The sequence below is a fragment of the Salvia splendens genome, chromosome 7 (genome assembly GCF_004379255.2).
Source record: "Salvia splendens isolate huo1 chromosome 7, SspV2, whole genome shotgun sequence".
NCBI lineage: Eukaryota > Viridiplantae > Streptophyta > Magnoliopsida > Lamiales > Lamiaceae > Salvia > Salvia splendens.
Genome location: NC_056038.1, coordinates 19,219,729 through 19,244,945, shown reverse-complemented (window position 1 = coordinate 19,244,945; position 25,217 = coordinate 19,219,729). Strand labels below are relative to the sequence as shown.

General features: G+C 36.7%; 1 protein-coding gene and 1 long non-coding RNA gene across 2 annotated transcripts; both read left to right on the top strand.

Moving 5' to 3' along the window:
- Window positions 1-1,226: 1,226 nt before the first annotated feature.
- Window positions 1,227-12,969, top strand: LOC121742095 (serine/threonine protein phosphatase 2A regulatory subunit B''beta-like). The gene is made up of 13 exons (XM_042135130.1): window positions 1,227-1,643; window positions 6,649-6,876; window positions 6,997-7,102; window positions 7,194-7,293; window positions 8,907-9,009; window positions 9,114-9,204; window positions 10,278-10,419; window positions 10,712-10,859; window positions 10,980-11,089; window positions 11,464-11,620; window positions 12,087-12,212; window positions 12,306-12,456; window positions 12,692-12,969. Exons 1-12 carry the CDS (start codon window positions 1,494-1,496, stop codon window positions 12,444-12,446), a joined length of 1,602 nt encoding a protein of 533 aa, XP_041991064.1. The 5' UTR covers window positions 1,227-1,493; the 3' UTR covers window positions 12,447-12,456; window positions 12,692-12,969.
- Window positions 12,970-15,190: 2,221 nt separating this feature from the next.
- On the top strand, window positions 15,191-16,391 carry LOC121741255. Its single transcript, XR_006037812.1, has 3 exons — window positions 15,191-15,210; window positions 15,287-15,383; window positions 15,900-16,391. It is a non-coding gene; the product is annotated as an uncharacterized LOC121741255 (long non-coding RNA).
- The last annotated feature ends 8,826 nt before the right edge of the window (window positions 16,392-25,217 follow it).

Sequence of the window (25,217 nt, the reverse complement as noted above, 5' to 3'; positions counted from 1 at the left end):
GGATCCGGGAAATATTCGGTGGGGAGTTCCTACGAAAGCCCACCCCTGATGAGTGTCAGAGACTGCTGGATATGCACGGTTCGATCCACGGGTTCCCAGGAATGTTAGAAAGCATCGATTGCATGCATTGGGAGTGGAGGAACTGCCCGGTGGCCTGGAATGGCCAGTTCACAACTGGATTCAAAGCAAACATCCATCGATGATTCTGGAAAGCCATTTTTTTACTACCGTTTGCGGATCTGGCATGCGTATTTCAGTGTGGCAGCTTCGAACAACGACATCAATGTTCTTCAGTCATTGCCGCTCTTCAACGATGAGTGCCGGGGGGAGGGTCCAGAAATCAGCTTCGTTGCCAACGACACGCAGTACAGTAGGGGATACTATTTGGTAGATGGGATATATCCTCGGTGGCCCGTATTCGTCAAGATAATTCGCCAACCAACCGGTTGGACCAAAGAAATAATATTTTGCACGCAAACAAGTGAGTGCTAGGAAGGATGTTGAGCGGGCTTTTGGTGTCCTCCAATCGCGGTGGGCCATTATACGGTGCCCGACACGAGTTTGACACTAAGATGATGTCGCGAATATTATGTTAGCATGTATCATATTGCATAATATGATAATAGAAGATGAAGGATTTGCGGCAGAGCGCTGGGCACCGGAAGAGGGCTCAAGTACAAGTCATGGTGTTGCCTCCGCGCCGATCCAGATGGACGTACCACGGAGCAATGAATATTTGATCCAACGTTTCACTGATATGCGCAGGACCACAGCACATACCACACTCCAGGCCGATTTGATTGAAGAAGTTTGGGCACGTAGGGGAGGCGGCGCTGTGTGAACACCTTTGTGATTTTCAATAGATTAAATTTTCGTTGTATAATTTTTCCTGTACTTTAATACGACGAAAATTTAGTGTTTAATTTTAATTTCTTCACGCATAGCCGTTTTCTTCTAAGTACGTATAGTCCGATAAATTTAATTATAATTGAATTAACATAAATGAAAAAAAAAGCTTAGGGCTATTGGAAGTGTCCATTATAGTGACAGAAATAAATTTTTGGGACTGTGGACAAAAAAATTGGGACCGTGAACAAAAAAAGGCACGGAGCTATTGGAGTGTCCGCCTTATGGACACTTTTAGCAATCTAAATAAGATGGCACCTACTGCTCCCCAATTAAAGTAACAACATAATTTGTAATTTAAGAATCTAACTAATTAAAGAATTTATATATTCACTCTATTCACTTGCTCGATATTTCCACCTGCAAATGATTTGCAATCTCTATTCAGATCTCTGTTATCAATTAATTCTAGGGCTTTCTTTCCCGCGCTACACAGATACCGATTCCGAATCTATTTTTTACGTTTTATTTGCCGATTTTTGAATTGATTAAGATCCTCGGGCGACGGAAATTTGGGCTCTGCTTCCTGGTTGATGGTTCAACAAAGATCTGGTGGCTGCGAGTTGTATTTTTTTTAGGAAATAGAGATGGATTTGGATTTTAATGGAGATATTACGTGCCTCGATGCTGAACTATTGCAAATTCAGAATGTGTCGCCGTTGGCAATTAAAGCCAATCCCTCTGTTGCCGAAAAACTATTTAATCAGTGGCTTTCGCTTCCTGAAACAAATTCCTTGGTAATTGCTTTTTCATTCCATCCTTTTCGTGTTTCGGCTTGTAGTTTGTGATTGGTTTAGAATTGTATGCTTTGTAAATTATATCAAAATCATAATAAACAAAAATAAATGCAGCTACTGTAAGCCATTTAACAGATGATAGGGATTTCCGTCTTAATGTGTACAAGATAGTTGTTTAAGGTGTTAAGAGACCTTATGGAAATGAAGTTGGATAAGTGATACTCCCTCCGTCCCACATTAGATGACACGTTTCTTGGGAAAATGATAAGAAATAGTTAAAGCAGAAAGAAAGTAAAGGACGAGACAGAATAATATAGAGAGTCTCTTCTACATTCTTCTCTCTCTTACTTTACTTTCTTTCCACTTTAACTATTTATTTAATATCATTTTCCCGAAACAAGTGCAAAAAAGAAATGTGTCATCTAAGCTGGGACAACGGGATTGGTATATATTGGTATTGCATGGATAATAGTTACAGAACTGAACATAACTTTTGACTACCAGCATTGCGGCCTTTCTATTTGATCATATGCGGATCAGCGCTTTTGTAATGTTATAGCTGTTCTGTTTTGTTTTCTGCTTTTATGTATCAATAGAAGCTTCATGTGATGGCACCTGCTCTTGCTCATTTGCATAATCAATCATCTGATAATTAGTGTAGCGGAACCATTAATTATTTATGAGCAAGATGCATTCATTCTTAAGACACTACAGAATTAAATGAAAGTGAGATAGGTGAGATTCTAGGTGTTCAATTGCAATGACTCTTTTATTACATGGAAAATCCAATGTATTTTGGCTATGTAAACCATGTGCGTGTCATCATTTGCATTTTGGTTGAAGAAGTCATGCTAGTCTAATTCAATTTCATTATCATTTAAGGTATTTTCTACATGAACAATGGAACTGCGTAATGATCCCTCCGTCCCTCAAAAGTATGAATATTTTTTTCAGCACGAATTTTAATGTATAATTGGTAAAATAAGAGAGAAGATAAAAGGGTAATGTGAGTAGTGTTAGTAGAGATTGGGCTCCACATCATCAGTAGTGAGTGTAACGGTATAAATTGTAAATAAAATGATTTGTAGAGGTAATGTGTTGTTTAACCGTTTCAAAATTAGAAAGTTCATACTTTTCAGGGATGGACTAATAAGAAAATAGTTCATACTTTTCAGGGACGGAGGGAGTGGTATTCTAACTTCATATTTTCCATATCGTGACAATTTTCTGCGATACATTTAGTTTACATTGCATAATTTGGGCCGATATCAATACTCACTAATATGTTCTTATTTAGATAAATTGAGAGTGTTGCCACATTTTTGGAACTTTCAGATTGATTGGATTTTCAATAAAACCCTTTGATTCTGGTACCGTGTGTTGGATTTTAAGAACAGATTGTTCTTACAAATTGGACTTTCAAAACCTTTTTCTACAACAATGCAATTTCTATCATCATAAGTCAAACTTTCATCAGTTACAGGTCATATCTAAACGACTAAAGTCTAGCATTGGTCCTATACATTTGCTCAAAAAAACTTTTTGGCCCTACACATTAAGTGCTTTACCTTTTGGTCCTACACAATATGTTTGGTCCATATTTAATGGTTTTGTAAAATATTAATAGTCAAAACCGTTTTTACCCGATTGACGAGTTAAATATGGACCAAAACATATTGTCTAGGACCAAACGCTAACTCACTTAAAATGTGTAGGATCAAATAGGTTTATTGCGCAAATGTATGAGACCAATTTTGGTCTTGAAACATGATTGACCGTTAATATTTTACAGAATTGTTAAATATGGACCAAAAATATTGTTTAGGACCTAAAGCTCTAACATACTAAATGTGTAGGACCAAAAAGGTTTTTTGAGCAAATGTAAGGGACCAATTTTTGGACTTTAGTCCATCTAAAGCACATGTGATGAATCTGCAACCTTTTAGAATTTCAAATACCAAATTACTAACCATTTTTTATGAGAACGGTGGGGTCCTTTGATGTTTTCATGACCCTTGGAAGTCAATGGGTTGATTTCTTTCAAATTTAGAGCGGTAAATTTTACTAGTCGTTACTTGGTATTAGAAAGGATGTGCCTGCATACCTATGTAGATTGGGTATGCTGGATAAACTTATAATGAATTACTCCCTCTGTCCCATGCAATGTTATGGATGGCGTATGGCGGCTTACGGCGGTGAGCCCAAAAACCGCCACAGGGATATGGCGTATCAGTATGGCGGGATATGGCCGTCGATAAATAAATTAATAAAATATTAGTAATATATGTATATATAAATTCAAAAAATTAGAAAATAATAAAAAAATGTAATATATCAAGTTATCAACTATTAAAACAATAAATAAAGCATAAAGTCATAAGCAATTATATAATATGCCTACCATAATAAGTCTTAGTTCAACAATCAAAATATAAAGTCATCATTACAAATTCATAATACATATCAAATCTAAATTAAAACCATCCTCAATCATCACCATCCCCAACATAGTCATCCTCCACAAGATAGTTATCCTCATCCTCATCGATATCATCGTCCTCCAACGAAGTAGATCCTTCTTCTTCATCCCCAACTTCTTCATCCTCCAATTCTTCATCCACAAGCTCTCTAGACAGACCGGCGGCGGGCGGCGGCGACGTGACTAGGGCAGTGGGACTGGGGGCGCAGCAGGTTGGGTTTGTTTGAGAGGGAAAGAGATACTATGAAAAAAATCCTAGATTTTGACTTAATTGGCATTTTATTTCATTATTTGGGCAGGGTTTGGGCCGGGTTAAGGGTTAAAAATCATTTGGGCCGTGTTATTTGGTAATTGGGCTGAGGTTTGGGGCAGCCCAACCAAAAGTGACGCCATAACTGCCATGGCACCGCCATGGCGCCTCACTCATGGCGGCAAATGGCGGTCGCCATAAAAAAGTTTTGTGGCAGCTCGTGGCGATGGCGTTTTTTCCGAAACCAGCCACGCAATGGCGCCACGGCGGCGCCATGGCCGCTTTTTAATAACATTGGTCCCATGCTACTCGCACTTTTCATTTTGACAGCGTAAATTGAAACATGAGTAAGTGGTGTAGTTAAATTAGAACTTTAAGTGCAATAAAGAAAAGCTTAATAAGCGAACACTTAATTAACTCTAATATTTTAATTAAATACCATAATGTATGCTAAAAATAGAAATAGTATAAATAGTTTGGGACAGTCCGAAAGTGAAATGTGCAAGTAGCATGGGAAGTAGGGAGTATTTATCATTTCAAATCAGTTGTTGCTCTTCATTTACATATGAGCAAGAGATTCCATGAATCGTAATGAGCATATAATAGGACAATAGTGTTCAGCCTTGATATGAGATGTTGGATCTGGAATAGATTAGATTTTGCTTTTCATTAGCAGATATTCCTGCTAAAACATTCATATGCATTGTTGCTTGGCAGGTGTAGGTTGAGATGTACACATTATTCTCAAGTTATGTTCCAATGCTCTTATAGTTTGGTAATGCAGCTATTTTATTGTCAAATTATCGGTCAGTCTCCCCTAGGGTTTTGTAGTATTCTTCGAGTTGACAAAACATGGGACTAATTTGACTTGATTAAATTTTCCTATGTGAAAAAAATAAAAGTTTTTGTCTGTTCTTGCTCTATGAAGTTGTATTAATTGTTTTCAGCTTAAAATTGAATATTTACTCTAGACCCCTCAGGCTATATCTATAATTTACATTTCACAATTAAGTTCCTAAACTAGATACAAATCTCAACACTCCCTCAAAAGATGGGCGAAAGATATCTGCTAATCTCATCTTGTCTCATAATCTAACCAAGTCTAATGAACTAAGCCCCTTAGTTAGACATCGGCCACTTGCTCCCTAGTGGCTACATGTCCTAACTTCAGTAGTTCGTCGTTCAACATGATGGAACCGATCGAGCTCCACAGTTTGGTTCTGCCATGTTGCATGAGGTTGTTTGTAATACTGATTGCCGACTTGTTATCAGACGATTCACACCACAACTTCATCTGAGCCTATGGTCCATCTTGAGCTCCACCAACATGGATTTCAAGCAGAGATAATCTCTACAACGGACAGTGTGCCATGCTCTGCTTCGGCTGTAGAATGAACAATGACCGACTGTTCTTACTCTTCTTGTCATAAGCTCATCCAGTCTGAATCACAGTACACTTGATGTTCAAGTATCCATTCTTCCAAAAAATCAGAATCTGGTACACTGTGGCTGTGACCTTTCCCAAGATCATGCATGTAGTAGCTCACCATGCCCACAAGGCCACAACAACTGATATGTTTGTTGAGTGACTGAGTCATATATTAATCGACCCACTAATATTTGGCAATCTCTCCTTGTCGACCCAACTTGCTTTCCTCTTCCTCTGCACTCAGTTTTAACTTCTGATCAATAAGTGTGAGTATTCACAGGCTTGCAAACCAACATACTTGTCTCCTTGAGAAAGTTTAGCACATACTTCCTTTGGACAAATCGATCCTTTTTGCCACACAAGCCACATCAATTACCCTGGCATCAGTGGACTCTCCTTCAGGCGGCACTCCTTCACCAAAAGTTGCCTTTCCTTCCTTTTTCCAGCAGCTGATGCTTTGATACCAAATTGTTTTGAGCTGAAAATTGAATATACACTAAAAAACTCTTGGGGTATATCTGGAATTTACATTTACATTTAAGTCCCTAAAGTAGATACAAATGCCAATGGTATTCTTGCACCATTTCTGCTACCCGTATTGATTGAGAGTTGGCAGTGTCACTAACTGGAATGACTTTGCAGAAATTCTTCATTTGGATATGGAATAAAAAAATTGGGATGAATGTTCTAGTATGTCTTTTCAGTTCTTCAGAATTTCAAGTGCTGGCGGAATCAATTTATTTGGTTACATTTTCCCTAAAAAATGCCCAGAATTTTAGGTTAAGTCTTGTTAATGTTGATAAAGGAATCAGATGTATTTACATTTATCCTCATATATAATATACAGGTAAAATCCTTGCTCAATAATGCTAAGGGAGGCGGCCCGTTGAATGCTTCTGGAACAGCAAGCTCAAATACTGCAGCTAGCAATACATTTCCTTCTATGTTTCCTTCAGGTAGTACACCACCACTATCACCAAGGAGTTCAGGTTCTCCTCGAATCATCAAGAGGGCAGGCCCTTCTGCCTTAGGCTTGAAAGCAGTGAAAGAGCCTGTGAAAGAGCTCATACCTCAGGTTAAATTAGTTGATGTGTTGTTATTCTGTTTCTAAGTTTTTGTTTTAGAATCCTACAGTCCCCTCTTTCTGGGAAGTGAGTGATGTATAGTTCATTTGATAAAATTTGTGATTATGCAGTTTTATTTCCAAAATGGTCGGCCACCACCTAATGAAATGAAAGAGCGGTGCTTGTTTAGAATCAACCAATTTTTTTATGGTCATGTGGATGGACTGCAAATACATGGTGAAATTTGCTGATTGTGCATGTGATGTAGTTTTAGAATATTCACTTGTTCAATGTGTACTAATAAGTTGTAAATTTGATGGAGTTTCAGAATTTAAACCAGTGACGAAGAAAATTTGCAAGCTCCCGTCTTTCTTTTCTTCTGTACTGTTTAAAAAGATTGATACTAAGGGTGCTGGAATTGTGACCAGGTAATGTAATGAAGTATTTCCCCTTTTGTCCATCTTTCTGTGACCTCTAGAGTCCAGCTATTACTCATTAGTCGTTAAACTGCTGATAATACTTGTTTTGGCTATACCACTTGTATATCTTGAATGCTCCATGGTTAAGAAGTAAGTTCCCCCGAAGGATATTATGTATTATTAGTTAAACTATGTGTAATGGTACATGATATTACTAATTAGTTGTTGAACTATCCCTCCATCCCATTAAAAATGACATGTTTTTCTTTTTGGTTTATCACACTAAAAGTGACACATTTCCTAAAATGGAAACTATATCATCTCTACTTTTTTTTCTTTATTAGTTTATTCTCTCTCCACTTAACTTACAAAACAACACTACATAAATCTCGTGCCGAAAAGGCAAAGGCTTCACATTTAATGGGACCGAGGGAGTATTAGAATTAGTAATGCTTGAACTCCAAAGGATTGATGTGAGTTACAGCTGTAGCGGAACTAATGTAACACATTTCATGTGTCCTCTTGTTGATCCATAATCTGACTGTTTAGTTTCATTATCTATAAAGTCATCATGTTTTCATATTTTTGGTACCTTCCATGCCCGTATCTTGTGCATTTCATATATGGTGTTTGGCGTGCCCTTTTTGTTACTAAATTTACTGTCGTCTTATTTCTGGAAAAAAATATTTATGTTGGGTCCATCGTTTATCTTGGATTGTTATTTGGTAGGATGAGGTAAACATTACGTTGTGGAGATGTGCTTTATCATGAACCATGACTCACATGAAATGTGCTTTGTTTCCCAATCTCTGATTATTAGCATGTATTTATTGTGTTTACTTTTAATAATCAATTAAAATATTGTAGCAATTGTTGAACCAATATATAAGGGAATTGCCATAGCGAAAAATTAAGTTTGGTATATACAATCCTAAAAGAAAGCCTTATCCTTTTCATTTGTTTTAAATGATTGTTTCATTATGTTCCTCCACTCTTAGATTATCTTAGAAACCAAGTAAGCTTCAAAGTCTATAATGGCAAAAAGAAATACTCCCTCCGTCCCTCACTAATTGTAGCATTACTTTTTGGGCACTGGTTTTAGGATAGTGGAGTTTTGTTACTTAAGTGGTGAGATAAAGTAACATAGATAAAAAAGTAGAGGGGAAAAAGTAAGAGAGTGAGTGCCAAAAAGGAAATGACTCACTTAGCTTGGGACTTCCAAAAAAAGGAATGATGTGAATCATTTATAGAGGCAGTACAAAATACCAAGTAATAACTAAAGATATCCTGATAAATCTGCTAACAACCAACAAGCTACTCCCACTTACTCCCCCCCCCCCCCCCAAAAAAAAGAAATGAAAAAGATGCTTGGATTTATATTTAGTATTAGTAGTGCAAGAAAAGAAATACAAAAGCCAAAAATATGTGACTTCCGTGTGAAATCACCCTTCTTGAGCTTAAACGTTAAGTTTGTAATTACTGGCAAGTGGCAACGTTTTCTAGTGGAAACTTGTTCATCATTACACTTCTGGACAGTAAGATGATTGATGATTCTATTTCTCTTGTTGTCATTTTATGTAAGAAGTAAGAACTCTCACCTGGGGGCTTATTTGTCCAAACAGAGATGCATTTGTTGATTATTGGATTAATAGAATGTTAACCAAGGATCTGGCAACACAGTTATTTACAATCTTGAAGCAGCAAGAGAACAGGCACTTGGTCCAGGTTGAACAAATTTCTTAGTATTTTTAAATCTTTAGTGCATAAATTGAGTCAGCTAGTTATTAACAGCTTCGTTATGTGTTGGTAATGTTATTACCTTGAAATAGGATGACTTTAAACCTGTTCTTCGAGAACTTTTAACCACTCATCCTGGGTTGGAATTCCTACAGGGTACGCTCGAATTTCAAGAAAGATATGGTATGTCATCTCTCGATTTTGTACTTATTTTATTGTTACTGAATCGTATTGGTTAAAATTACTGGCCAGTTTCATTTTTCCAAAAGTTCTTATTTGTGCTAGATCCTTGAATACGATTTCCTATTGCTTGATTCTGCTCTTAAATTTACTGATTTGCACTACAAATCAATATCTTTTTTTGTTTTAAATCACTGTTGCTCAATTTAATGTACTGGACACTGTTTGGCCTCTGTTGGCTGTTAGCTCAACAATATTATGTTAGTATCAAGCACATTTACCTGATGGACAGATCTTATCTAAACCTTCTACTAGGGTCCGCCTTTTCTTAGTTTGTTTGATCACTTTTACTAATATGAGCATGAAGGTCTAGATAGCAATAACACTATGTCTTGGTAGATCTATGTGGACAAATGCTACAGGTTCTAGAATCATTGTTCTCTTTTTGTATGAATTTTGGTTTAACCTTGTTGGGTAACTTTATTCTTATTAGAAATGGGCCACTCACCGGGGGGGGGGGGAAGTTATCCACACTTATATAGATGAGATAGGATCATCACCAAGTCGATGTGGGACAAGATTTGAGAGATTTCAACAATTTTTTTATCTAGTTGAAAGTTCTATAAAGTTTTACTACCTCCGTCCCACTGAAGACGACCCACTTTCCTTTTTGGTGTGTCCCAACTAAGATGACCCATTCCTAAGAATGAAAACACATTTATCTCTACTCTATTCCCTCTCTCTTACTTTATTCTTCACTTCACATACAAAATAAAGTTGCATAAATTCCCGTGCCACCCAAGGAAGGGGCCATCTTCCTTGGGACGGAGGGAGTATTATATTGTGTACCTTTTCTTTTCCTCTTCCCCTGAACGGATGTTCTAAAAGTAGCTTATTGAATTTTGTTTAGTGGTCTTCTCATCTTGTTTTCAACATTTGCTTGAACGGAACATATATGATTTCTAGGGCATGGAATTTTAATGATTTTTCAGTAATTCTTCAATGCCTATCTACTTGCTAGAAGTTCATAATTTTTGGACTGATATTAAGTAACATCCCTTTTCATCTATTTACAGCTGAAACTGTAATATACAGAATATTTTACTATGTGAATAGAGCGGGTAATAGTCGTCTTACACTAAAAGAGCTGAGACGCTCAAACCTGATTGCCGCAATGCAGCATGCAGATGAAGAAGAGGATATTAATAAAGTTTTGAGGTAATTAAAGATTATCTTATTTTTTCATATGACTTTAATTTTTCTTTTCCATCTGTTTGGTAATGAATCATGATGATCTTCTTCTTGTTCTTTGAAAAGTGAATAAAAGGTATGGATGTTCAAGACTCTCATTAGATTGTAGTCATTGTACATGTATTACCATTTGTAACATTATATATCATTTCTATCAAGCATCTATATTGGACTAGGGGCATTGTAGTTGCTTTGGTGTTCACTGTTTTGCATTTTACTAGTGTATATTTGCTACCACATTCTGTTCCCATTTCTTCAGGTACTTCTCATATGAGCATTTTTATGTGATATACTGCAAGTTCTGGGAACTGGACTCGGATCATGATTTTTTGATTGACAAAGAAAACCTCATCAGATATGGTAACCACGCACTTACCTACAGGATTGTTGATAGAATATTTTCCCAGGTTTGCTGTTCCCTCATTCTTCTTACTATACGAGATGAGTTAGGTTGCATGCATTGGAACATTTGATCCATTTATGATGTCTTGAGTATCTTTTTAAGCATTGTTGCTTGAATTTGCCAGGTTCCGAGAAAGTTCACCAGTAAGGTTGAAGGAAAGATGGGATATGAAGATTTCGTCTACTTCATATTGTCAGAGGAGGATAAATCATCTGACCTTAGTCTTGAGTATTGGTATGCACAAGATCTAAGCTGTCAAATAAAAAACAAGGCAGCACAATAAAATCCTTGAATGTTTGTTGGGTTCTTTCTATTATATCATGTACAACCTCTGTCCTATTAAAAATGAAACATTTTCCTTTTTGGGTTGTCCCATAAAATATGAAACGTTTCCTAAAATGGAAACAACATCATCTCTACTTTTTCACCTCTCGTACTTTACTCTCTGTGATAGGTTTTAAATGTTTCTTAGTTATGAGTAGTACCTCTGTAAATGCTCAGATAGTAGACTAGCATTAATGTGTTAGGTGTTCTCTTTTAGCTCAATATATTTGGTTGATGATTTCTTTAACTTTTATATGCAAGTCAATAATGTAGTCCTTTTTCAGGTTCAAGTGCATAGATTTGGATGGTAATGGAATTATAACAAGGAATGAAATGCAATTCTTTTATGAGGAGCAGTTGCATAGAATGGAATGCATGGCCCAAGAGCCTGTGCTTTTCGAAGATATATTGTGTCAAATTGTGGACATGGTTCATCCAGAGGTGATCTTTATTGTAGATTGTATATGACTTATTTTTCTTACATATCTCTGTTGTGCTTTATATGTTAAAGTTGGTGTCTTTGCATTTTCTTTGTTTTGAAATTTAAAAACTTAGCTGAAAGGTCCATCTTAACCTTATAAATTCATAATGGAGACTGAAAGTTCCTGTATCATCTTCACAACTTCAAATGTATATGCTTTTTCCCCATTCTAAAGTAGTCACTGAATTGTATCTTTATTCACCTAAATTGAAATCTAGACCATTTTAGGATTTTAATCTGGCGGGAATTCTAAATAATATTCTGATATTAAGCTACTGAGAGGCAGCTTAAAAAAAGATCTAAAGATGATCAATAAACTGAGGAAGTTTATTTGTGATCCATTCACTATTCATGTTTCTACAAGCACCAACTTCGAAGCTGTATGAATTTTATGACATCTGATTACATTCAAATTATGACGCGCAGGATGAGAGCTATTTTACACTGCTAGATATAAAAGGAAGCAGACTTTCTGGCAGTGTTTTCAATATCCTGTTTAACCTTAATAAGTTTATGGCTTTCGAGTCTCGTGATCCTTTTCTAATTCGGCAGGTAAAATGCAAACTTTCAATTACTATTTTATTTATATCATGCTGCAATTAACTGAAATGTTCATTCCTCTTCTCAACTATTCAAACTGGCCAGGAGCGCGAGAACCCTAGTTTGACAGAATGGGATCGATTTGCTCACCGGGAATACATTAGGCTCTCAATGGAGGAAGATGCAGAAGATGCCTCTAATGGAAGTGATAATAATTGGGATGAACCACTCGAGGCTCCTTTTTGACTTCTGTTTGGTAAGATTCTTGTTAATTTAATCACAGATTTTTTTGATATATCAAATAAGTCTCATTTGCTAGATCGGTATTCTGGTGACTGCCATATATATCAGTCACCTGGATAGCGGAACTGCAGAAATCTCGTTTCATGTGTACGTTTAGTTTGCTTGAAGTAACGTAATATCAAAACCTAACATGCGTTATGTATAACTTCCTTGGCATTACTAATTATTTAAAGTTTGCATATTTTCAGGAGCCAACCTCGTATACGGAGCATTATAAGCTATATAGAGAGGGATATAGCCATCCTGCTCACTCTCACTCGCCCCGCTGTTACATTTTGGAGACTTGTTTTAGAAATTTTGAGCTCTCGCCTTCCGGTAGAAATGTTGCCACAGGGAAAGGCTCGGTCAGCTTGCGCGGTTGTTGATTTGATGCCAACGAGGAGTATATAGATTATGTTAGCGCTTGGTTCTTGTGAGTTGTAAGAATAATTTTTATTAATTATTTCATTACTAGTTTTTGCTTGTTTTTCTTGTTCTTGATTTCCTCGTCTCCGTTTCCTCCTTTTAGAATTCATTTCCCTTGTGTTGGAGATTGAATTTTGATGATATTGTTTTTTTATATCTATGCTTATCGACTATGATGGCGAACTGGTGTTTGGAAATACGATATAAAATTAAGGTTTTAAAGTGTGGAGTTGCATTCCTCTGTTCATCCCAAACAATGGACTTGGATCAATTTTGGATTCTTTGTTAGAATAAACGACCAGAACATTTAAAAGCAAACAATACCCAATGAAAAAGTAAAATTGACAGGAAAAATGAATCCTAAAAATATGAATAGTGAGAATATAATTTCGAATAACTTTATTTTCCCGTGTTTGAATAACATCGAGATTTTAGATTTAATTTTTAAACTAAAACACTAAATCAAATACTGGAAAAATTTAAGATTTGCAACAAAAATCTAATTTCATCCTAATAGATTAGTTATCTAGTATTTAAAAATATCAAAGAAAATTGATATGATTTTGAACTTATATTACTCAATAAATTTATATTAAATAATAATAATAATAATAATAATAATAATATAATCAATAATTTAAAATTTGTATTAAGATTCTATTAAAAATTTAATTAGAAAGATAATACTAATAATTATTAGAATATTTTATTTATTATATAATGCATAATATAAATAATTACATTTAGATTTGTTTAATATGTTATTAGTTTGCAACATATAATAATAATAATAATAATAAATGAAATAATAATAAAGCTAATTATAATTATAATTATTTATTGATAATTTATTTAGATATAATTCATAAATTCAAAATGTAATCAAAACATTCTTGATTAGTTATTAATGAATAATTAAATAATAAAATAAAATTTTTATTTATTATTATATACTCCCTCCGTCCCACAATAAGAGTTACATTTGATGTGAACATGATCTTAAAGAATGTAAAGAATAGAATGTTGGAAAAGTGAAGTGAGTTATTGGAATGTGAGACCTAATTACCATTTATGGCAAAAGTGAAATGTGACTCTTATTATGGGACATAATGAAATGACAAAATGTAACTCTTATTGTGGGATAGAGAGGGTAATTTATAATTCAGATAATTATAATATAATTATTTAATATATTATTAATAATTAGTATAATACTAACGATAACAACTACTCCTCCGTCCGCGAATAGGAGTCACATTCCTTTTCAGCACGAGTTTTAATAAATGTTAAAAAAAGTGGGTGGAAGAAAGTTAGTAGAATATAAGTACCACTTGCATATATTAGTTTTAAATGATACGTGAGTGGAATGAGTTAGTGAAATGTGCGGCCGCTTTACCATTTGTGGTAATTATGAACCGGGACTTCTATTTGCGGACGGACCAAAATAAAAAATGGGACTCCTATTCGCAGACGGAGGGAGTATAAATAATATTCCCACTGTCCCCAAAGAATATGCACTTTAGGTTCATCATAGAATTTAATGTAAAATTGGTAAAGTAAGAGAGAGGTAGAGAAAAAAAGTACTCCATCCGTTTTTTAAAGGAGGGAAGAACTGTAACATCCCAAAAAGTGTGCTTAGATTTTGGCTTAGAATGGATTCACTATTTCTATTATAATATCGGCAAATTAAGATTTTTTTTTTCTTTCGAACAAAGATGGTAGTAAAATAAAAGTCAATCATAATTAATTTGGAATGAGTAATATTTTTTTAATTGTAAAGAAACTAAATGTTAGGATAAGTATATGAATTAGATTAAAAAAATAATATTAGACTTTAAATAGGTTATAATAACTTAAAGGATGAATACTTTTGATTGGTAAAGCACCGTGTAGTATAATAAAATAAGATATTTATGTATATTAAGTTAATGATCCATTTTGCCAACATTATTTTCATCATATAAGTTATACCAACTATTTGGAAGTTGCATTAAACTATTTTTCTCCTCTCTTCAGGAAGGATCGACAATGTCGGTTAACAAGGAGATATTTGTACTCATATAATAGTTTTTAATTAAAATGAACAATCTAGAAAAGAAAATAATACATGCATGAATATTTATGTGCCATGTGTACACTTTAAATATCACATATCAAAATATTACTAGGTACTCTATAAATAGAGGGGGTAACAACCGTCGGGGGGCCCTTTTCTCCATTCATATACAAAAAATTTCATTTTTCAAAAAAATTAAAGAGTATATTATCAAGAAGGAATTCAACGGGGAGATTGCATATTTAGGTATAATTTCATATAATTGCATATATAATTTCATATTTAGGTACTCTTCTTACCCATACTATTTTTTTATGATTAGAAAACTGTTAGAGCACACGCGAATTGAAGAAGATTTATTTGAGAAAAACGGGAAAACTCTTATTGATTTCTTGAAAATTTGGGGATTACAATTTGAGGTACAAAACTACTCAACTAACTCTGAAACAAACTTTATACAAGTGTTTAAAAGCTACGGTCAGAAAACTCAATCCAACGACTCAGATCAAAGATGTTTAATCCAACCCAATCTTACGGCTGGTGAACAATCTTCATAAGATGAGCTTCCTTTAGCTCCGATGCAGCTGATCCATCAATATCTACAAACTCCACCTTGATGGCTCAACTGCCAGACTCTTTCCTTTGTACAGATTCACTGGCCCTCCTGCACAGCTCCAATTTTGCTCTAGGCAGAGGCTTAGTGCATGTCTGCTAGATTATCAGCAGTGTCAACCTTGAAAACTTTTATAACTCCTTCCTCAATCCTTTCCCGAATGAAGTGCAACCGCTCATCGATGTGCTTGCTTCTTTCATGATAGACCTAGTGTTTGGCTAAGCACAATGCACTGTTGTTGTCTGATGAGGCTCGTTTCATGCATGTGTTCTATAGTAAATCTGCATCAAATTCTGTAAACTAACAGCCAATTTTGAGCCAGGTGTGTGTGAAATCCGTCATTAGAAAGGAACAAATCAGTAGGGCGGACGAACGAATCAAGAAAAGAAGGCAAAAACTGCGACATTGAGTTGATCAAGTCAAAAATCGAGCGGAGTCAGCAGGAGTTCTGCATTGGGAGATAGAGCTAAAGACCCCACCACTAATTGTGATGGGCAGGAACGACATTTTAGAGAGGATGGTACCCTAGGTATCAGAGCCCTACGCCTCTCTATATAAAGGAAGCCCGACACAAGAAAAAGAGAGTCCCAACCAGTGGTGAAAGGGGGATCTCATAAGCTTTCTTAGTTAGAATATCTTTAGGAATTCAACTCTCTTCTAAGGTTGAAATCGGAGCTCTTTTCACTTCATCTTCTTGATTTCGTCGCACATACACACTTGGTCTTGTTCTAGTTTAGTTTAGCTGGTAGTTTGGTGGTGGTTTACTGCACTTTTATCTTTCGATTCTGTTATTCCACTCCGAGAAGGGGTGATGAAACAATCTACTGCTTTCGTAGTTTATTTTCAGTTTGCTTTTGATGTTAATAACTCTTGATGTTTTGATTTAGTAAATTTGAAGCTATGTTTTCATTTCCAGTTGATGTGTTCTGTTTCATGCATGATGTGTCTGATCTGCTTTTGGTTTCCTTTTTATGTCGCATGTCTTAGCTCAAAAATGTCTCGTTCTGTTTTGATTTGGTCAGATCTGATGTTTATGTTTGAGAGTTCATAGGATGTTTAGATCTAGCAGTTCATCTTCCGTTTCTGCATGATTATGAGTTAGTTTTCTTGTTTACGTAGTCGTAACTTAGATTTTAGGATGTAGATTTAAATTTATGAGTTGTTATGGTGTTTCTTCTTCCATAGCTTTTCAGATATGTTCTTTACTCTGCTTTTCATGTTGATTTTGTGAAGAAGATGAAGTTGTTAGAAAGTTTTTACTTTACAGTGCTTTTTGCAGGGGACTGACAGTCCCTGTTTATTATGTTTGTCCATTTATGGAAAGTTTAGTTAAGTTGATCAAGTAGTTTTAGTTTCGTCCTGCAGGTTGATCAGCTCAGTTAATTTAGTTTTCTCAAGTCAAGTAGTTAACTTAACCCACCTCCAGAAGCGTGGCCGCAACCATTCTCAAGTCGTGTCAATGCAAACAAATCTCAAACGCTTCATCTCTGTGGGATCGATCCTTACTTCACTATACTAGTTAAATAGTATTGTGGGTTAAGGTTTTGAGAACACATCTTTTTAGATCTTCGGTTCATCTCACTCAAAATTGAGGTGTGGTCAAGCTGGGTTTGTTGGGTTCCGACGAGCAGCTCGTCAGATCTTCATCGTCGTCGATTCGTGCGAACCTCGATCGACGAGATAATGATGATGTAATATTTTTATTATTTAATTCCTTAATTAAAAGATATCATTTAAAATATTATTTAATGGTAATAAAATATTTTGGGAAGATTTCCCTAGATTTTAGGAGTATTTTAATTATTGACTATATATATGGAAATAAATATATTCTATTTAATCCTAGATGATATGGAAAAGAATAATATAATAGTTTCCTAAATATTATATATCTAGAATCCTATTAAGGATAGATATAAAAAACTGCATTAAATAATATAATTTTTCTCTTCCTAATCTTGAACAAGGAATTAATATAACTTTAATTTTTCATGTCCATACTAGATATAAATAATTCAATTTATTTTAAATACATCTTATAGAAGACATGAATGAGAATTAATTTTTACATATTAATATACTTCCTTAAATAGGTTACTAAAGACAATAAAAGTTTTAATTATCCAGTGAATTAAATACCAACAGAATTTAATTAAGCCTTTTTCTGCCTTAAAGCTAAAGATAATTAATGAAAAACCATAACCGAAATATCTAAGCGATAATTACGAACTTAAAGTTTGTATATGGTCTCCATCAGTTGGTCTACCAAATTTTGTGAAGCTGGTTTCTAATATTATCGCCACCTATTATGTGGGGACAATAATCCTACGAAACAGTAAGTTCATGAGCGTGGACTTATCACATAATAAATAGAATGAACTAGAAAGTGGTTCCTAATATTATCGCCACCCATTATGTGGGGATAATAATCCTAAGGAACTACGAGTTTCAGATGTTCAATCAGAATTTATGAGAAAGCTTGATTTTGTTATCATCGCATGAGCATTGTTATGTAAGTGTGTTGTAGAAATAAAATTCTGTAATGCTAAATCTGATGGTCGTACTTAGGCAACATTAGGCGGCCATGCCATTATGTGGTCTCTAGACTATTCGTCTGTATTATGACTAGTAAAATAGGTAAAATTTTAATGTAGGGTACAAAATTTTAATTTTAAAGTTGTAAGATTTTGAAAAGGTATAAATATTTTGTTTTTGCAGTGCAACTTAAACCGTCAAGATGTCATTCAATCCTCTTTCTGCAATCCTTAAAGAAAACAAACTCGAGGGCCAAAATTACATTGAATGGAAACAAAATTTGGACATTGTTCTCACAGCTGAAGAGTACAAATTTGTGCTCACTACTCCACAGCCTCCTGTCCCAGCTGCAATTGCCACAACAGCCGTTCGAGATGCGCATAAACGGTGGCATAAGGCGAATGAGATGGCTAAGTGCTACATGTTGACATCTATGTCTTCAGTACTCAAGCATCATCATTCTGCCATGGCGACTGCCGCCTAGATTATGCAAAATCTCACAAATCTTTTTGGCACTCAGAATCGAGCGGCTAAGTCTCAAGCCTTTCGGAGTATCATGACGAAGACAATGAAGGAAGGCACATCTGTGCGGGACCATGTCCTCGAGATGATGAGCCACCTTAACTAGATTGAGGTTTTGGGATGGACGATCGATCCCGAGTCCCAGGTTACTATCATCCTTCAGAGTCTTCCCCCTAGCTTTCAGCAGTTCAAGCTCAACTTTGAGATGAACAAAAGAAATTACACTTTGGCAGAGTTGTTGACTGAACTTCAGTCGGCGGAGGACCTCATGGTTCAAGCTAAGGTAGCTATGCTGAGTTTGGCGCCTCATTCGTTGGACTCTAAGCCTGGTGTCGGAAAGAAGAAAGCACCGAACCATATTGCAGCTAAGAATGCTAAGGGAAAGAAGAAGAAGAAGATGGCTAACAAGAAGCCTACAGGAAAGTGCTTCAACTGTGGAGAGAAATGGCATTGGAAGCCAGAGTGTCCTTAAAAGGGCAAGGCTACAGGTATGCACCAAGCTCTAGTGGTCGAGTCATGTTTGGCTTCGACATCTACTCATTCTTGGGTTATTGACACTGGAGCTACTGATTATATTTGTTTTGATCATGACTTAATGCAGGTGACAAGACGGTTACATGATCGTGAGATTGAGGTCCAGCTGGGCGACGCTACCAAAGTGGCGGCCATTGCAGTGGGAGACGTTTATTTACGTTTTAGTAGTGATAGATTTTTGATTTTGAAGAATTTTTTATTGATACCTTCTTTTAGAAGAAATTTAATTTCAGTTTCTAAATTGATTTTTGATGGATATTCGATTTCTTTTAATAACAATTGCGTTATCAAGAAAGATGGTTCTTATATATGTCGTGGTATCATGGAAATCAATCTGTACACAATCACTTCTACACAGTTTAACAAACGTAAATGAAAACTCAATACAACATCGAAAATTTCAAGGAAAAGAAAAGAACTTTCAAGTTTAATGAACGAAACGTACTTATAGCACCTTAGACTTGGTCATGCTAACGAAAGAAGGGTTCATTCTCTAGTGGATCAAAATCTTATTAAAGGTTTAGAGAAATAACCGTTTACAACGTGCTAATCCTGTTTAGAAGGCAAGATGACTAAGTGACCTTTTAGGGCAAAAGGTAATAGGGCCAAGGAAGTACTAGAGCTCGTTCATACTGATGTGTGTGGACCGATGTCAACCGAGGCAAAGGGCCTTTTTCGATACTTCATCACCTTCATTGATGACTTCTCAAAAATTGGATACGTCTATTTGATGCGCTACGACGAATACCTTATTGTCGAGTTTTTGGACTACTTATCAGTGTCGGGAATTGAATCCCAACTGACTACGCCGGGCACGCCCCAGCAAAATGGCGTAGCTGAAAGAAGGAATATGACCTTGTTGAATATGGTCTGATCGATGATGAGTTATGCACAGTTACCAATTTCATTTTGGGGATATGCCTTGCTTTCTGCGAGTCATAGATTAGAAAATTCACCTTCAAAGTCTGTTCCTACTACCCCATATGAGTTGTGGACTGGGCGCAAGCCTAATCTAGGACATCTCAAGGTATGGGGGTGTTTGGCTCATGTATTGGAAAAGGATCCAACTAAGGTGGAATCTAGGATGGAGGTATGTTTGTTTATAGGTTACCCTAGAGGATCGAAAGCTTATGAATTCTATAGTCTACAGGATAAGAAAGTCATTGTGAGCACTCATGCCACATTCTTAGATGAAGACTTTGTAATGAATCAAAAACCTAGCAGTGAAGTGGCTCTTGATGAGCTAACTTCAGTCACAAGTTCCATTAACCAAGAACAAGTACCAAGTGTACAAACAATTCCAACAATTTTAACTTCAACACCGAATGTTGTAGTGCCGCGTCGCAGTGGGAGGGTCTCACATGAGCCCGATAGATACATTGGTTTGGGAAAATCTATGGATCACTCCTCAGACAGCAATGTATTGGATCCCTAGAATCTTGCAGAGGCGCAGACGGATGTCGATCATTGCGAATGGGTGAAAGCAATGGATTTGGAACTACAATCAATGATAGACAAAGACGTCTACGATTTGTCCGTCCTACCCGAAGGCTGTACTGCTATTGGGAGCAAGTGGATATACAAACGTAAATGTGGACCCGATGGACGAGTTAAAGTCTTTAAGGCAAGATTAGTGGCTAATGGGTATACCCAAAGGGAAGGCGTCGATTACGACGAGACTTTCTCCCCAGTAGCCATGCTCAAATCGATCTGTATACTTCTGTCTATTGCATTTTACATGGATTGGGATGTATGGCAGATGGACGTTAAGACTGCGTTCTTGAACGGTAGTCTTGAGAAGACCATCTACATGGAACAACCAGAAGGATACGCCGTGAAGGGCAAGGAACACATGGTTTGGAAGCTTAAGAAGGCCATTTATGGTCTCAAGCAAGCATCTAGATCATGGAACCAGTGTTTTGATTAAACTGTTCATAAGTTTGGATTCAAAAAGTGCCCAAATGAAAGCTACGTGTATAAGAAGGTTGAAAAAAGAAATGTTGTGTTCTTAGTTTTATATGTAGATGACATTCTTCTAATTGGAAATAATAAAAATATGTTGTCATCAGTACGAATATGGATGTCAAACCAGTTCGAGATGAAAGATATGGGAGACGCGGGACACATTCTCAGTATCAAGGTTCTTTGCAACCGTGCAAAGAGAACGTTGTGCTTATCCCAAGAATCTTACATCGATATAGTACTTAGACGCTTTAGCATGCAAAATGCCAAGAAAGGTTTCTTACCTTTTAGGCATGACATCCATTTATCTCAAGAGATGTGTCCAAAGACACCATCTGAGATAGAAGAGATGAGAAGGATACTATATGCTTCGGCAGTTGGTAGTCTCATGTATGCTATATTTTGTACAAGACCTGATATTTGCTTTGTTGTTGGCATGGTGACAAGATATTAGTCGAATCCGGGCCAAGGACATTGTACTGCCGTGAAGAACATACTCAAGCACCTTAACCGGACTAAGGATTATGCTCTAGTTTACAAAGCAGCCAAGCTCTATCCTTTGGGATATAGCGATTTAGATTTTCAAGCTGATCAGGACTCGTGAAAATCTACTTCTGGATATGTGTTTACCTTAGGAGGTGGTGCCGTAATTTAGAAGAGTGTAAAGCAGAAATGCATTGCGAACTCTACCATCGAAGCCGAATATGTGTCCGCTTCGGAGGTTGCAAAGGAGGCTATATAGCTTAAGAACTTCCTTTTAGACTTAGGTGCGGTTACGAATCTGCCCAAGAGCATCACCATTTATTGTGACAATTCTGGTGTTGTGGCAAACTCGAAAGAACCACAGGCTCACAAAGCGAGCAAACACATAGAGAGGAAGTATCATATCATTAGAGATATAGTGCAGAGAGGAGACATACAGGTGGTCAAGGTTGCGTCAGAGAACAACCAGGCAGATCCTTTCACGAAGGCATTAGCGGTCAAGCCGTTTGAGAGCCATGTTGAAGGAATGAGAGTTCGACTCATACAAGACCTCAACCCGCTTTCAGTATAAGTGGGAGAATTAGACGTTAGCACATTTATTTTGTATACTCAAAAGTGTTTTGAGTATAAGTGGGAGATTGTTAGAGTTTGTATACTAGAAATCACCTTTCGAGTGATTGAATACTGTAAAACTCTTATTTTATTTTCCAAGGAATAAAACAGATTATTTTTGTCATAATGTTTCTATGTTTTACATTTAATGGATATTTATTACATGTTTAAATGTATAAGTAACTTGACAAAGTCTAAGTCTTTGTTTTAGTAAACCGGTTGTGGGCGATGTCCACTTTAATGTAACACGGTCAGTCTTGAACAAAGAAAAAGAAGAATTTCACAACCTAGATGGAATTAGACTACCCATCGTGAAAGGTTGCAATGTCAGTCCGCATATTTCTAAGCCTTACTGAAATAAGATGACATTGGTGTGGTAAAGCATTGAACAAATCTAACATCGAGACGAGTCTTTAAGCTATCTATTGAAAGACGAGGTCTTGATAAATGTTTATTTCTTAATCAATGTATGTTAGCATTGAGCATACGGTACTGATTATGCACTGCTTTGACTTATCAAATGGTGCGGGTTTTTCGCAACCCAATAATCCTGATATATTGGGCAGTGGTGATTAATATCTAGTTGTGCTAGGATTGCTATTATGTTGAAACGTGCGCTAGGTGAGTCTCGTTTGATAATGTCCTCAAGAGGAGCGTGAAACAATGTTTTATTATTCGTAACCTAGCTAGTTGGAGTTTAATTAATTAATGGACATTTATATCTTAAGCGCGTGAAATAAAAGTTAAAACGGAAACCCGGATTACTTGTAATTTCGGATTTGGATGGGGAGTTCAATGTTACTTCTGTATTGGCTGCTCGTAATATTCTAATTAAAGCTTATATAAAATTGCGGGTTCAATTTAATTAGTAAAAAGCAAATTGGGGGAGCCCCTATCCAAAACCTTCCATACATCTCTATCTGGGCCCAAAAGGAACTTAACATAAATAGGAGAATAAATGAGACAGAAAACATATTATTTTTCCACAAAAATTTCGTGCCCTCTCCTGCACTGTAGAGGACAAAAATTTCTCCTTCAGCTCTCCTCCATGAGATCAATTTTTCTGTCCTATTCATTCAAGTCCTAGTATCCCGGTGAGATCAGCCCACACTGATATCGAAATACAATTCGGGAACCAGCCAGAAGATCCGTGGTCTAGTACTCGACGCCTCACATGGAGAAGTCACGAGCCATCGTCGATTCTTTGGAGAATCAACAAGGTATTATTCCTACTTCGTAGAAAAGCATGTTTTAGGTTTCAATTATACTTACAACATGTTTAATCCAAGTTATGAGCATGATACATGATACATGTGATAATTACGCGAATAGAATTGTCTAATTAATCTGCTAAATAGATCTAATTATTATGTGATTTATTTGATGCACGCTTCCGCTGCCAACCCCTTCACCAACCATGGAGCGTGATCAGAAAGATGATCTGGAGATAGGTTCACTCTATGCCCACTCGGTGAATAAGCCGACATCTTCCATATCTGTCACTCAAGGGCAGGAAGCGGTGTATGTGAACCCAGAAGTGCTAGCCATCTTACCGACCTTTTTGGGAGCCAGTGAGGAGAGCCCAATTGAATTCCTTCGTGAGTTCGACAAAATTTGCAGAGTGCAAACAAAACCAGAGGGGTCAAGTGAGGAGGATCTCAAGCTGAGAGTCATTTCCCTCTCTCTGAAGAGCGAAGCAGATGCCTGGTTTAGAAGATTGGAACCCAACAACATCAAGACATGGGCAGATTTCATAACGGAGTTCCTAAACCAATTCATTCCAGCAGCAAAAATAAATGCACTCTGAAGGGAAATCAGAGAAGCTACCTAAGAGTATGGTGAGAGCTTAAGCAAGTACTGGTACAGATACAGAGGTCTCCTGGATGCTTGCCTAAATCACAACCTGATGGAAGTGGAAGTCTACTCAAAGTTCTAAGATGGAATGAATGCAAGGAGCAAAGACTTGGTGAACTCATCAAGCGGAGGGAGTTTCTACAAGATAAGGCTGAGCAAGGCCAAGATTGTCCTGGAAAAGCTTCTGAACACAAAAAGAGAGTACGATGATACATCAGTGGCCCCGTTGCTAGAAAAAGTAAAGAGTACTCCCACAGAAGACAAGGACAATCTACTGGAGAGCCGGATTGACAAGCTAGAGGAAACACTCCAGTCAGTGATCGAGTCGAGACAACATCCACTCATTCCTATTCAAACCCACTTCCAGACTGATCAAGTGAGCCATCACCAGAATACAAGGGAGTTCTGGAGTTCAAATACAAGTTGGAACCTGGAGGTCAAGCAGAGGTGTACCAACAGGAATACCCACACTGTGGAGGATGGAGTTGGGCAGAAGAATACCCACCTTTCCCATACTATACAGAGCCCTATACGATCTCCACCCAAACACCCTCTTGGCAAATGGGATATCCACATTACCAACCTTACTCTAAATTTCAAAGCCATGAGTTCGCTCCACCAACATACCCACCTGACTATTCCAATCATTACCCTTCATTCCCAAGTCATCCTTATCAGACCTACCCTCCCGAGGTAGGAGATCACTTCCCTACATGGTCGAAAGAGGAGTGGCAAACTCAAGATATCCATTGTTCCCAAGACCAAACTTGTCCTGATCAATATCAAGATCAACCTCAACATCAACTGAGTTTTGAACCACCCTTGAACGAAAATCAATATGTAAACTCTACAAAGGGGAGAATTGAGGGATTGAACATTTCACAACAGAGTGTGAGGAGCTGCACGAGGTCAAATGATGAATTGATGCTTGAAATGCAACACACTTATGACAAGCAGAAATCCAACATGGATGAAATGATCAGGCAGGTAGCTCTACTAACTGATATGATGAAAGTAATCCAAGAGGACAGAGCCAAGTCTGAAGTAAATGAGAGTAGGGAAGAAGAAGAAGGTGTAAATGAAACCGAGGAAAATGAGACATCTAGGGCTGGGGACAAGTCAGAGGCACTGCTGGAGA